General features: G+C 44.5%; 1 protein-coding gene across 1 annotated transcript in view; it reads right to left on the bottom strand.

Annotated features, from left to right (window-relative positions):
* Positions 1-393: 393 nt before the first annotated feature.
* dnase2b (deoxyribonuclease II beta) overlaps positions 394-15,843 on the bottom strand; it is a 41,381-nt gene continuing 25,931 nt past the window's right edge. Inside the window, exons 4-6 of the mRNA XM_060830005.1 lie at positions 15,616-15,777; positions 5,106-5,303; positions 394-4,151 (exon numbers count right to left, since the gene is read on the bottom strand). Coding sequence (XP_060685988.1) covers positions 3,805-4,151; positions 5,106-5,303; positions 15,616-15,777 — 707 coding nt within the window. The 3' untranslated portion in view covers positions 394-3,804. The remainder of the gene's footprint in view (positions 4,152-5,105; positions 5,304-15,615; positions 15,778-15,843) is intronic.

The raw sequence follows: 15,843 nt of genomic DNA, 5'->3' as shown, positions 1-15,843 counted from the left end.
CTATTCCATAAGACCATAAGACCATAAGACCATAAGACATAGGAGTGGAAGTAAGGCCATTCGGCCCATCGAGTCCACTCCGCCATTCAATCATGGCTGATGGGCATTTCAACTCCACTTACCAGCGTTCTCCCCGTAGCCCTTAATTCCTCGAGACAACAAGAATCTATCAATCTCGGCCTTGAAGACATTTAGCGTCCCAGCCTCCACTGCACTCCGTGGCAATGAATTCCACAGGCCCACCACCCTCTGGCTGAAGAAATGTCTCCGCATTTCTGTTCTGAATTGACCCCCTATTCAATGTGATCATGGCTGATCTGATTTAGAGATGCCGGTGTTAGACTGGGATGTACAAAGTTAAAAACCACACAACACCAGGTTATAGTCCAACAGGTTTAATTGGAAGCACACTGGCTTTCGGAGCGCCGCTTCTTCATCAGGTGACAAATGGAGTTCAATGCAGCTAAATGTGAGGTGATACACTTTGGGAAGAATAACAGAAAGGCAGAGTACTGGGTCAATGGAAAGATTCATGGCAGTGTGGATGTGCAGAGGGATCTTGGAGTCCATGTACATAGATCCCTGAAAGTTGCCACCCAGGTGGATAGTGCTGTTAAGAAGGCGTACGGGTGTTAGGTTTCATTGGTAGAGGGATTGAGTTCTGGAGCCGCAATATCATGCTGCAACTATACAAAATGCTGGTGCGGCCACACTTGGAATATTGTGTACAGTTCTGGTCCCCATATTTCAGGAAGGATGTGGATGTGTTGGAAAAGGTGCAGAGGAGATTTACCAGGATGTTGCCTGGTCTGGAGGGAAGGTTTTATGAGGAAAGGCTGAGAGATTTGGGTCTGTTCTCATTGGAAAGAAGGCGCCTAAGAGGGGATTTGATAGAGACATACAAGATGATCAGGGGATTAGATAGGGTAGACAGTGAGAGTCTTCTTTCTAGGATGATGACGTCAGCGTATATGAGGGGGCATAACTACAAATTGAGGGGTGATAGATTTAAGACAGATATCAGAGGCAGGTGCTTTACTTAGAGAGTGGTAAGGGTGTGGAATGCCCTGCCTGCCAATGTAGTCAACTCAGCCACATTAGGGAGATTTAAACAATCCTTAGATAAGCACAGGGATGATGATGGGATAGTGTAGGGGGACGAGTTGAGAATAGTTCACGGGTCGGCGCAACATTGAGGACTGAAGGACCTGTTCTGCGCTGTATTGTTCTATGTTCTATGTTAATGACCTAGCCTCGACAGCCCTCTCCGGCTAAGAATTCCACAGATTCACTCCCTTCAGAGATCAGAAACTCCTCCTCATCTCCGTCTTAAAAGGATGATTCCTTACTCTGAGATAATGCCATCTGGTCCTAAACTCTCCCACTAGGGGACATGACCTCTCAGTACACTCCTTCCAGGAATGTTCTCTCTCTCGAAGCAAATGTGTCACATGAATCTCCAGTCATAATTATTCAGCACAGAGTGGACAATTACAAAAGGTTAACTCCTGAACCTACAATTAATCTTCTCTGAGTTTTCATGTAAACAGTTATATTCAAGAACGTGAGCACAGATCTCACCTTACCACACTCACAGGCCATTCGTGTATGGCTCCTGTAATATTCACGGCATTGCTGGACTCGCACAGCCTCAGAGTGAAGGGACAACCCTTTAGAACCAGGATGAGGAGGAGGGCTGTGATTCTGTGGAACTCGTCGCTGCAGAGGGCTGTGGAGATCAAGTCATTAATGTCTTTACGACAGAGATGGAGAGGTTCCTGATTAGTGTTGGGATCATGGGTAACAGGGAGATGGCAGGAGACTGGGATTGAGAAGCATTTCAGCCATGATTGGATGATGGAGCAGACCTGATGGGCTGAATGGTCTAATTCTGCTGCTGGAGCTTATGGCCTGACAGTCTAACACAAAATCTTCACATGTCTGCAGAGGTATGTGAAACTAGAGGTTTATTGGAACACACCTTATTGCATCTTCCATGAGGTTCTGTAAGAGACCAAATCTTGTGATTTGCATTATTTCCTCTCTACACAGTAAATGATTAATATATTAAGTAATTAGAATTACCCAAGTAACAATCTAATATCCAAAATAGTACATTATACTTGACTTAGGGGAGCTCTTGTGGTGCAGTGGTAGTGTCCCTACCTCTGAGATAGGAGGCCAGGCTTCAGAAATGTGACACAGCAGGGTGATAAGTAACTATCTGCACCACATCTTCTGCCTAAGATCAAAATAACTCCCATCTTAGAAGGGAAGGAGACCCTTGCATTTTCTCACAGAAAGTTAAAAGCATTGTGGATGATTTGGAGGTTTTGTGTCTCGGACGGGCTGAAACAATGACTCAAATAAGATTTATGTTGTTGGTATTGTTATGGAATGACTCAACAGGTAAACCCAGAAAACTCCAGTTAAGCTGGGGGAAGATGGGGGAAGGAGGAATCTAAATCGTAAGAATTATTTCTTCATAGAAACAGGCTGCGTTTTGCAAATGGGTTTAGATTCCAACGAATGCAGGTGATGCAGTTAAGCAGGACGTGTACCGACAATCTCTGTTGCTGCTTCATGTAATCTGCCAGACAGCGAGAAGAGCAGAAGCTAGGCATGTTGTCTAATGGCTATGCTGGCCACAATAATGAATGAAAGGTTGGTGTCGGTACAAATCACTGCAGATGCTGGAAGCTGAACTGAAAAACAACAAATGCTGGAGATCACGGTGGATCAGGCAGCATCCATGGAGAGAGAACAAGCTAATGTTTCGAGTCTAGATGACTCTTCACCAGAGCTGATGTGAAGTGTGGAGGGAGGCAGCAGTTATACAATAATGGGTGGGGAGGTGAGGGGGGTGTTGGAGTGCTGGAGCAGAAAGAATATCAATAAGCCGGGATTTATTTCACTGGAGTGTATGAGGCTGAGAGGTGACCTGATCAAAGTTTATTATGAGAGGTGTAGATGGTGGGTGTCTTCCCCTCAAGATGGGGAGTTTCGAGACCAGGGGACACATTTTTTAGGTGAGAGAAGAGAGATTTATAATAAACATAAGAGACAAATTTGTTACACAGAGTGTGGTTCGTGTGTGGAATCAATGTCCTGAGGAAGTGGTGGATGCAGGTACAGTTACAACATTTAAAAGACATTTGGGTGAATATGTGAATAGGAAAGACTTGGAGGGATATGGGTCAGGAGCAGGCAGGTGGGACAGGTTTAGTTTTGGATTACGGTTGCTTGTACTAGTTGGACGGAAGGGTCTGTTTCCGTGCTGTGTGACTCTATTATTAAGTAAACGGAATGTGAGAATGGAGAAAGTGAGGACTGCAGATGGTTGGAGAGTCGGAGTCGAAGAGCGTGACGCTGGAAAAGCACAGCAGGTCAGGCAGCATCCGCGGTGCAGGAGAATCGACGTTTTGGGCACAAGCTCGACGTTTCGAGACCTGGGGAAGAGCTTATTCGTGAAACCTTGACTCTCCTGCTCCTCAGATGCTGCCTGACCGGCTGTGCTTTTCCAGCGTCACAGTTTCTGACTCAGAATTTGCAGTAGGCAGAATGGTGAGTCTGACTGTCAGACTGGAAAGAACAGACAGTCCCACGGGGGTGGGGGTGGGGACAGAAGGTGACAGAGAACATAACAAGTAAAGCTATAAGAAAAGGAAGGAACGGGTTCACAATTTGAATGCATTGAGCTCAGTATTGAGCCCAGAAGGTTGTAAACTGCTTAGTTTGAAGATGGGATGTTGTTCCTCCAGTTGGCTCTGTGAGTCGCTTGGTGTCAGCTGTCCTCTTATTCCACTACTGAGAGATTGTGCAGTTATTGTACCAGGAGACTGACCTGCGCAGAGTTTGGTAAATATTCCGGTGCTGTGTACAGAGAAGGCCCCCACTTCTCCACATTTGACCAACTGACCGATTGAGATCTCCAATACAAACCCACTGCTCATGGTAACGCAGTGACACACACCACTTGGAGTGGTCATCGTTCGAGTAAAAGCTGGCTGGCCCTGGCAATTTGACCCGGGCAACATTATAGACGTGTTTGGGGAGGGAGCAGTTCGAAGGGAGCCGGTACTTGGTGCCATTCCAAGTTTGTGCCAACAAATCCGTCTTCAGGTCCTGAGCAACCCAGGCCGCGTAAATATCTGAAAAATATTGACAACAGGCACTGATGGTGAAAGATACATCGTGTATATATTTGAACTCGCACATCTGCTGCTACTCCCTTACCGCAAAACACTTCCTGTTATCTTATTTTAATCACACGGTTTGAAGAAGATAGAAACTTAGCTCCAAAATTAGGTCTTTCAATTTGTTAGTTTCATGTTAAATATTGTCATGTTCCTATTTACAACCTGTAGGGTTAACAACCCTCTGTAACAGAGGGTTAACAGACAGAGAAAGAGAGAGAGAGAGAGAGAGCGAGTGACTCTATAATAAAAGATGCTAACAGGATATTCTACAATATCCTGAATACAGAGAAAGAACAGAATTGAGTTGAGGTAATTAACTGTGGCAGGCAAACTCTGGGAGAAAAATCAGAAAATTATAGGAATAACATTATTTGAGTGATCACTCTAAAAAATTGCTCAGTAGCAGCAGAGTGTACCATCTATAAGATACACTGCAACAACTCACAGTGCCCTCCAGACCTAGAACCCCTACTTCCAGGAAGGACAAGGGTAGCTATCCCCTCCCAGCCACTCACCATCTGTTCCTTCACTGTCACTGGGTCAGAATCCTGGAATTCCCTCCCTAAAGGCATTGGAGGGGTCTACCTACAGCACATGGACTGCAGCAGTTCAAGAAGGTAGCTCACCCCCACCTTCTCAAGGGGCAACTCAGGACAGGCAATAAATGCTGGGCCCAGGCAGTGACACCCCACATCCCATGAATGAATAACATAAACATCTAAAGCAAAATCATTTGAAGGGCTGGAGAGAGGGGGGCCTAACTGGATAGATCTTTCAAAATGCTAGCACAGGTATGATGGGCTAAATAGGATCCTACTACTCTACATCCTTGTCTGATTGCACAGTCCCTGTTCTCCAATTGGGAATGGGGACATTTCCCTTCAAACAAGGGGTTTGGGCTCTTACCATCTCCGAAACGCTTGAATTTAGTGAAGCTGTGAAGCTGGAGTCCTGCCGAGGATGTCAGCACAGTGTGACGTATCCATGGAGACTTGGACACACTGCCCCCCTTTGCAGCGATTTGCAGGTCTGAAAGTTCAGGCAGGAAGGTGTCAGGGAGAGACCAGTTGTAGATGCGTGGGTTCAAGTATAAAAACTGCCTTCCTGCAAAGAAAGATCTTCCTGTAGTTAGTTTGTCAGCAATAGGTCTGTAAAGTTATAGTCTCAAAACCTAGAACAAGAAGACTAAATAAAATCCACAGTGGTCAAACTGCTCCTTTGTCTGTCAGCTCAAAGGACCAACCCTACATCTTCCACTGGTTCAGAGCTGAAGATCATGCGCTACTACAAAAACAAGAATGTGCATTTCAATAGCACCTTTAACATCATCACAGTGTGACTCTGAAATAAAGTCACAGAGAGTGTTAGAGAAACCCTGCAAAGGGAGAAACAGAGTTAATGTTTTGGGTCCAGTGACCCTTCAGAAACTGAATTGTGTTATAGTTGGTTCTGCTATAAAGTATGTTTCTTCAACGTGAATTGGCTATCATGTGATTGAAGAATTTATACGGTTATTTGGAGTATGCGAACTTTTCTTATCTGTATTGGCTATAACGTGATTCCAGCCCCATTAATTTAAACAATGCAGCTATTGCACAATTTTCTTATAACATGCGATCGCACAAGAACACAGCTATCGTGTTATATGAGAACCGACTGTTCTTGCTTCCAGTTTCAAATTGTGTTAAATGACCTAATTATCACTGTTCTGCTTGCTGGGAATATTTTCACCGTTTGTTAAGGTCAATGTGATGGTTTTCCTGCCTTTTGCAACCAGGTTTTCATAGAACATAGAACAATACAGTGCAGAACAGGCCCTTTGGCCCTTGATGTTGCGCCGACCCGCGAACTATTCTCAGCTTGTCCCCCTGCACTATCCCAAAATCATCCATGTGCTAATCTAAGAATTGTTTAAATCTCCCTAATGTGGCTGAGTTAACTACATTAGCAGGTAGGGCATCCCATGCCCTTACCACTCTCTTAGTAAAGAACCTGCCTCTGACATCTGTCTTAAATCTATTACCCCTCAATTTGTAGCTATTAGATTACTTACAGTGTGGAAACAGGCCCTTCGGCCCAACAAGTCCACACCGACCCGCCGAAGCACAACCCACCCATACCCCTACATTTACCCCTTACCTAACACTACGGGCAATTTAGCATGGCCAATTCACCTGACCCGCACATCTTTGGACTGTGGGAGGAAACCGGAGCACCCGGAGGAAACCCACGCAGACACGGGGAGAACGTGCAAACTCCACACAGTCAGTCGCCTGAGTCGGGAATTGAACCCGGGTCTCAGGCGCTGTGAGGCAGCAGTGCTAACCACTGTGCCACCGTGCCCCCTTGTACAAGCCAACGTCATCATCATAGCAAAAAGACTTCCACTGTCTACCCTATCTAATCCTCTGATCATCTTGTATGTCTCTATCAAACTCCCTATTGGCCTTCTTCTTTCCAACGAGAACAGCCCCAAGTCTCTCAGCCTTTCCTCATAAGACCTTTCCTCCAGACCAGGCAATGTCCTGGTAAATCTCCTCTGCACCTTTTCCAATGCTTCCACATCCTTCCCGAAATATGGGAACCAGAACTGTACAAAATATTCCAAGTGTGGCCGCACTAGCGTTTTGTACAGTTGCAACATGATATTGCGGCTCCAGAACTCAATCCCTCTACCAATGAAACCTAACACACTGTATGCCTTCTTAACAGCAGTATTAACCTGGGTGGCAACTTTAGGTATCTATGTACATGGATTCCAAGATCCCTCTGCACACCCACACTACCAAGAATCTTCCCAGTGACCCAGTACTCTGCCTTCCTGTTATTCTTCCCAAAGTGCACCACCTCACATTTAGCTGCATTGAACTCCATTTGCCACTTCTCAGCCCAATTCTGCAGTTTATTCAAGTCCCCCTGCAACCTGTAACATTCTTCCAAACTGTCCACTAATCCACTGATTTTAGTGTCATCTGCAAATTTACTAATCCATCCACTTATGCCTGCATCTAAGTCATTTATAAAAAATGACAAACAGCAGTGGTCCCAAAACAGATCCTTGTGGCACACCACTAGTAACCGGACTCCAGGCCGAGTATTTTCCATCAACCACCACTCGCTGCCTTCTTTCAGAAAGCCAGTTTTTGATCCAAACTGCTATATCACCCTCAATCCCATGCCTCTGCATTTTCTCCAACAGCCAACCATGTGGAGCCTTATCAAATGCTTTACTGAAGTCCATGTGTACCACGTCAACTGCCCTACCCTCATCTACATGCTTGGTCACCTTCTCGAAAAAACTCAATGAGGTTTGCGAGACACAACCTCCCCTTGACAAAACCATGTTGACTATCTGAAATCAAATTGTTGCTTGCTATATGATTATAAATCTTATCTCTTATAATCCTTTCCAAAACCTTTCCTACAACCTCGGCCACCTGCCCTGCCTTATTTCCCAAGTGTAGGTCAAGTCTTGCACCTTCTCTAGTAGGTACATCCACATACTGAATCTGAAGTTTTTCTTGTACATGCTTAACGACATGGTTGCTATCCTGTCACAGGACACATCCTTTTGCACATTTTATTAAAGTAGGGTCTTTGACTACAGCCTTAGTAAATCTACCCACAGAAATTTGATTTAAACCCTAAGTTTGTGGATGTTCCAAAAGCCTCAAAATTGCTTCAGAATTCTTCTTCTGTTTGACTTTTTCTTCAAGCTTTTGAACTTGTTTTTTTTTGTGGCCTGAAATAAAGTCCTTGGCCTTTTTGTTTTGATTTTTGTGTGATGTTGCAAAATTCTCTTTTATTTTAATAGGTCACTACAACTGCATTCAATAGGTCAGCGGATATTTGCTCAAGATCCGGCATATAAACATGTCCAAGAGTTGACCCCAGAGCATTCAGGAAGCTCTCAACTTAGGAACCAGCACGTCTGCTTCTGTGTTATTGAGAAAGCAACATGCCAATCTTTTCATTCTCAGTCCCTGAAGCAATAAACACAGACACAGACTGCAACCAATGCCAAGAATTTTAGCTAAGGCAGAAATATATAAACAGTCCAATTATCATTGCGCTCTGTGGTATCTGTAATGAATGTGTCAGTAAGACATTCCTCCAGGATCCATTTTTAGCATTTTTCTCAACTTGTTTTCAGTTGCCATGGTATTCGTTTAACACGGAGAGGAATTTCATGAAAACAAATTGTTGCTTGCTAGATGATTGTAAGTTATTTGGGTTGAACTGAGAAATAAGAAAAGAATGATCACCTTATTGGGATTGTATTATAATAGTCAGAGGGAAATTAAGAAACAAATTTGTAAGGAGATCTCAGTTATCTGTAAGAATAATAGGGTGGTTATGGTAGGAGATTTTAACTTTCCAAACATAGACTGGGACTGCCATAGTGTTAAGGGTTTAGATGGAGAGGAATTTGTTAAGTGTGTACGAGACAATTTTCTGATTCAGTATGTGGATGTACCTACTAGAGAAGGTGCAAAACTTGACCTACTCTTGGGAAATAAGGCAGGGCAGGTGACTGAGGTGTTAGTGGGGGAGCACTTTGGGGCTAGCGACCATAATTGTATTCATTTTAAAATAGTGATGGAAAAGGATAGACCAGATCTAAAAGTTGAAGTTCTAAATTGGAGGAAGGCTAATTTTGACGGTATTAGGCAAGAACTTTCAGAAGCAGATTAGGAGCAGATGTTCGCAGGTAAAGGGACGGCTGGGAAATAGGAAGCCTTTAGAAATGAGATAACAAGAGTCCAGAGAAAGTATATTCATATTATGGTGAAAGGGAAGGCTGGTAGGTATAGGGAATGCTGGATGATTAAAGAATTTGAGGGTTTGGTTAAGAAAAAGAAGGAAGCATATGTCAGGTATAGACAGGATAGATCGAGTGAGTCCTTAGAAGAGTATAAAGGCAGTAGGAGTACACTTAAGAGGGAAATCAGGAGGGCAAAAAAGGGACATGAGATAGCTTTGGCAAATAGAGGTAAGGAGAAACCAAAGGGTTTTTACAAATACATTAAGGACAGAAGGGTAACTAGGGAGAGAATAGTGCCTCTCAAACATCAGTAAGGCAGCCTTTGTGTGGAGCCACAGGAGATGTGGGAGAAACTAAACAATTTGTGTTTACTGTGGAAAAGGACATGGAAGATATAAACTGTAGGGAAATAGATGGTGACATCTTGAAAATGTCCATATTACAGAAGAGGAAGTGCTGGATGTCTTGAAACGGGTAAAGGTGGATAAATCCCCAGGACCTGATCAGGTGTCCCCTAGAACTCTGTGGGAAGCTACAGAAGTGATTGCTGGGCCTCTTGCTGAGATATTTGTATCATTGATAGTCACAGGTGAGGTGCCAGAAGACTGGAGATTGGCTAACGTGGTGCCACTGTTTAGGAAATGTGGTAAGGACAAGCCAGGTGAGCCTGACGTCGGTGGTGGACAACTTGTTGGAGGGAATCCTGAGGGACAGGATGTACATTTATTTGGAAAAGCAAGGACTGATTAGGGATAGTCAACATGGCTTTGTGCATGGGAAATCATGTCTCTCAAACTTGATTGACTTTATTGAAGAAGTAACAAAGAAGATTGATGAGGGCAGAGCAGTAGATGTGAGCTGTGTGGACTTCAGTAAGGCGTTTGACAAGGTTCCCCATGGGAGACTGATTAGCAAGGTTAGATCTCATGGAATACAGGGAGAACTAGCCATTTGGATCCAGAATTGGCTCAAAGGTAGAAGACAGAGGGTGATGGTGGAGGGTTGTTTTTCAGATTGGAAGTCTGTGACCAGTGGAGTGCCACAAGGATCGGTGCTGGGCCCTCTACTTTTCATCATTTTTCATAAATGATTTGGATGTGAGCATAAGAGGTACAGTTAGTAAGTTTGCAGATGACACCAAAATTGGAGGTGTAGTGGACAGTGTTACCTCAGGTTACAGCGGGATCTTGATCAGATGGGCCAATGGGTTGAGAAGTGGCAGACGGAGTTTAATTCAGATAAATGCGAGGTGCTGCATTTTGGGAAAGCAATTCTTAGCAGGACTTATACACTTAATGGTAAGGTCCTAGGGAGTGCTGCAACTATACAAAACGCTGATGCGGCCACACTTGGAGTATTGCCTACAGTTCTGGTCAACATATTTCAGGAAGGATGTGGAAGCATCGAAAAAGGTGCAGAGGAGATTTACCAGGATGTTGCCTGGTCTGGAGGGAAGGTCTTATGAGGAAAGGCTGAGAGACTTGGATCTGTTCTCATTAGAAAGAAGAAGGCTAAAAGGGGATTTGATAGAGACATACAAGATGATCAGAGGATTAGATAGGGTAGACAGTGAGAGTCTTTTTCCTAGGATGATGATGTCAGCGTGTACGAGGGGGGCATAACTACAAATTGAGGGGTGATAGATTTAAGACAGATGTCAGAGGCAGGTTCTTTACTCAGAGAGTGGTATGGGCGTGGAGTGCCCCACCTGCTAATGTTGTCGACTCAGCCACATTAGGGAGATTTAAGTAATCCTTGGATAAGCACATGGATGATGATGGGATAGTGTAGGGGGACAAGCTGAGAATAGTTCACAGGTCGGCCCAACATTCAGGGCTGAAGGGCTTGTTCTGTGCTGTATTGTTCTATGTTCTATGTTGCTGAACAAAGAGACCTTGGAGTGCATGTACATAGCTCCTTGAAAGTTGAGTCGCAGGTAGATGGGATAGTGAAGAAGGCATTTGGTATGCTTTCCTTTATTGGTCACAGTATTGAGTACAGGAGTTGGGAGGACATATTGCAGCTGTACAGAACATTGGTTAGGCCACTTTTGGAATATTGCATGCAATTCTGGTCTCCTTCCTTTGGGAAAGATGTTGTGAAACTTGAAATGGTTCAGAAAAGATTTACAAGGATGTTGCCAGGGTTGGAGGATTTGAGCTACAGGGAGAGGCTGAACAGGCTGGGCTGTTTTCCCTGGAGCGTCGGAGGCTGAGGCGTGACCTTATAGAGGTTTATAAAATCATGAGGGGCATGGATAGGATGCATTGACAAAGTCTCTTCCCTGGGGTCAGGGAGTCCAGAACTAGAGGGCATAGGTTTAGAGTGAGAGCAGAAAGAAATAAAAGGGAACTAAGGGGCAACGTTTTCACACAGAGGGTGGTACGTGTATGGATTGAGCTGCCAGAGGAAGTGGTGGAGGCTGGTACAATTACAACATTTAAAAGGCATCAGGATGGGTATATGAGTAGGAAGGGTTTGGAGGGATATGGGCCAGGTGCTGGCAGTTGGGACTAGATTGGGTTGGGATATCTGGTCGGCATGGACGGGTCTGTTTCCATGCTGTACATCTCTATGACTCTGTAAGTTAGTAGGTTTGCTACTAATCTCAACTTAGAGAGTTAAAGCCACTCAGCACCAGAAGTTTCAGTAGGGGATTATTTTGGGAATAAAGATCACAATTCCATAAGTTTTAGAATACTCATGGACAAAGACGAGAGTGTTCCTAAAGGAAGAGTGCTAATTTGGAGGAAAGCCAACTATAGTAAAATTTGACAGGAGCTGGGGAATGTCAATTAGCAGTAGCTGTTTGAAGGGAAAACCACATTCAATTTGTGGGAGGCTTTTAAAGAGAGATTGATGAGACTTCAGGAGAGATGTGTTCCTGTGAAAATGAGGGTAGAAATGGCAAGATTAGGCAACCATTGATGACGGGTGAAATTGTAAGACGAGCTAAGAGGAAAGACGATGCAGAAGGTCTAGGTGGCTGAAGACAGATGAAGCTTTGGAAGAATATCAGGAATGTAGGACCAATCTGAAACAAGGAATTAAGAGGGCTAAAAGGGGTCATGTGACATCCTTAGCAAGCAGGGTTAAGGAAAACCCCAAAACCTTTTATTTATATATAAGAAGCAAGAGAGTAACTAGGGAAAGGGTTGGCCCACTCAAGGACAAAGGAGGAAAGTTATGGATGGAGTCAGAGAAAATGGTGAGATTCTTAATGAGTACTTTGTATTGGTATTCACCGAGGAGAGGGACATGGTGGATGTTAAGGTTAGGGATAGATCTTTTAGTACTCTAGGTCAAGTTGGCATAGGGAGAGAGGAAGTGATGTGTATTCTAAAAGGCATTAAGGTAGACAGATCCCCACGTCAGGATGGAATCTATCCCCAGGTTACGGAGGGAAGTTAGAGAGCAAATAGAGAGGGCTTTAACAGATATCTTTGCAGCATCTTTAAACATGGGGGAGCTCCTAGAGGACTGGAGAATTTCTAATGTTGTCCCCTTGTTTAAGAAGGGTAGCAGGGATAATCCCAGGTAATTATAGTCCAGTGAGCCTGACGTTGGTGGTAGGGAAGCAACTGGAGAAGATAATAAGGGATAGGATATATATCCATTTGGAAGAAAATGGGTTTATCAGTAATAGGCAGCATGGTTTTGTGCAGGGAAGGACATGTCTTACAAACTTAATAGAATTCTTTGAAGAGGTGACAAAGTTGATGAGGGAAAGGAGATGGATGTCATATACATGGACTTTAATAAGGTGTTTGATAAGGTTCTCCATGATAGGTTGGTGAAGAAGGTGAAGTCACACATGGTCCAGAGTGTACTGGCCAGATGGATAGAGAACTGGCTGGGCAACAGGAGACAGAGAGTAGTAGTGGAAGGGAGTTTCTCAAAATGGAGTTTCTCAAAAAATTCCTGAAGAAGGGCTCATGCCCGAAACGTCGATTCTCCTGTTCCTTGGATGCTGCCTGACCTGCTGCGCTTTTCCAGCAACACATTTTCAGCTCAGTTTCTCAAAATGGAGATCTGTGACCAGTGGTGTCCCACAGGGATCTGTGCTGGGACCACTGTTGTTTGTGATATACATAAATGATTTGGAGGAAGGTGTAGGTTGCCTCATTAACAAGTTTGCAGATGACACTAAGGTTGGTGGAGTAGCAGACTATGAAGGGGACTATCAGAGAATAGAGTAAAATATAGATAGATTAGAGAGTTGGGGAGAGAAATGGCAGATGGAGTTCAATCCAGACAAATGCATGATGATGCATTTTGGAAGATCCAATTCAAGAACAAACTATATGATAAATGGAAAAATCCAGGGTAAAATTGATGTACAGAGAGATCTGGGTGTTCAGATCCATTGTTCCCTGAAGGTGGCAACACAGATCAGTAGACTAGTCAAGACAGCACAAAGCATGCTTTCCTTCATTGGACGGGGTACTGAGTACAAGAGTTGGCATGTCATGTTACAGTTGTATAAGACTTTGGTTCAACCACATTTGGAATATTGTGTACAGTTCTGGTCTCCAAAGATGTGGATGGCTTGGAGAGGGTGCAGGGGAGGTCCACCAGGATGTTGCCTGATATGTGCTAGCTATGTGGAGAGGTTGAGTAGATGAGGATTATGTTCATTCGAAAGAAGGAGATTATGGGGGGACCCTGATTGACGCCTACAAAATCATGACAGGTATAGACAGGGCAGATAGCAAGAAGCTTTTTTCCAAAGCGAGGGATTCAATTACTCGGGGTCACGAGTTGAAAGTGAGAGGGGAAATGTTTAGGGGAGATATATGTGGAAGTTCTTCAACCAGATGGTGGTGGGTGCCTGGAATGCGTTGCCAGCGCAGGTGGTAGAGGTGGGGATGATAGTGCCATTTAAGATGTATCTAGACAGATACATGAATGGGCAGGGAGCAGAGGGATAAGATCCTTAGAAAATAGGCAACAGGTTTAGATAGAGGATCTGAATCAGCACAGGTTTGGAAGGCCGAAGGGCCTGTTCCTGCGCTGTAATGTCCTTTGTTCTTTGATGACATTGGCTGCCTTTCTGAAGCAGTGAGAAGTATAGATGGAGTCAATGGATGGAAGGTCAGCTTGTGTGGTGGACTGGGCTGTGTTCACAAGTCTCTGTAGTTTCTTTGTCAGTATACAGTACAGTGGTCGGTATATAGACTTTTTTTTTCTTTGTTTTAGAACAACCAATAAAGAAACCGAAACAGAAAAGAAACAAATATCTTCCCTCAACAAAAAAAAGGGGGGAGAAAAGATAAAGAAAACTCTTCCCCTCCTCACTTCCAGAAAGAACAACTGACTGTAGGACCAGCCAGCACAGAGTCAGTGCTCTAAACTGAGGACAATAAATCTCCTGGTCATCTTTCTTCTCTCTTTTTGTAGCAGCAGCAGCAGGAGAGCTGCAGGCAAGGGAAAGAGTGACCCTACTACCCAGTGTCCTTGGCCCAATTAGCAATGCCATGGAATGGCTGGGTCATCAGTAGAGGAGGTGGCTGCAGGAAATACCTCAAGTCCAACCAAGGAACCCTCAGAGAGGAGGAGGTGGGCTTCTTGCTGTCCCGAGCTTGGTGATGGGGGGAGGGGAGAATGTGTTGCATGAACATCTTCACAGGATGGGCACATGACTGGCTCGGCCAACATTTGTTGCCCTACCACGTTGGTGCAGCCATGTAGGAACAACAGATTTCCTTCACTATGGCACATCTGTGAAACAGATCTTTCTTCCAAATAAACTATTGAAAGTGGTTGCACCATGACACTAGTGCTCATTTTCAGGTTTTTTTTTATTGAATTCAAATTTCACTATCTGCCACAATAGGGATTTGAACTCAGAACTCCACAACATTTACCTGAAGTTTTGGATTGCTAGCTCAGTGACCTTACCCCTACACCACCACCTCTCCCAAGTGAGGGCGTCATGGTATCGAGCCTGACACCACTTTCTGTCAGTTAAACCACACCTCTCAAGCTCCAGCCCTCCCCCAATTCCCATCTCCACCTTCAGAGGCCGTCACAATCCAACCTTCATTTGGCAGGATGCAGGTTACCATGCCAACAAAGAGTCATAGAGTCACGCAAGTAGAAGAATCCCTACAGTGTGGAAACAGGCCCTTCGGCCCAGCAAGTCCACACTGACTCTCTGAAGAGTAACCCACCCCAACATTCTCTACATTTCCCCTGACTAATGCATCTAACATTACAGTCAATTTAGCGTGGCCAATCCACCTAGCCTGCACATCTTTGGATTGTGGGAGGAAACCAGAGCACCCAGAGGAAACCCACACAGACACTGGGAGAATGTGCAAACTCCACACAGACAGTTGCCTGAGACAAGGATTGAACTCAGGACCCTGGCGCTGTGAGGCAGCAGTGCTAACCACTGAGCCATCGTGCAACCCCAAATGCATGAAAAAGTTACCTCTTAGGTCCCTTTTAAATCGTTCTCCTCTACCCTAAACCTGTGGCCTCTAGTTCTGAATTCTCTACCCTGGGTAAAAGACCTTGTCTATTTACCCTATCCATGCCCCTCATGGTTTTATAAACCTGTATAAGGTCACCCCTCAGCCTCCAACAATCCAGGGAAAAGTTGCCCAGCAGCATCTCACCAACCTCACCTTAGAACAGACTCCTTACCAATTTCCATCACTTGACTGTATTTGTAGGTGAAACAGAAAAGGATCTGTCCAAACATCTTCCCAGTCGAAGGCCAGGAATACCGCTTGTTGGCAAAGGGTGGGAAATGTGGAACACTGTGACTCAGCCAGAACCCCTGGGATTTGTCAAACAGCAGAACCCCTGAAATGAGATAAGAATGAGAAAGAAAGTAACAAACCCTATGACTATGAAGTGTCAAAAAGGCCA

The sequence above is a fragment of the Hemiscyllium ocellatum genome, chromosome 9, assembly GCF_020745735.1.
Source record: "Hemiscyllium ocellatum isolate sHemOce1 chromosome 9, sHemOce1.pat.X.cur, whole genome shotgun sequence".
In the NCBI taxonomy this organism is placed as follows: Eukaryota; Metazoa; Chordata; class Chondrichthyes; order Orectolobiformes; family Hemiscylliidae; genus Hemiscyllium; species Hemiscyllium ocellatum.
This window is presented reverse-complemented; position numbering and strand designations above follow the sequence as displayed.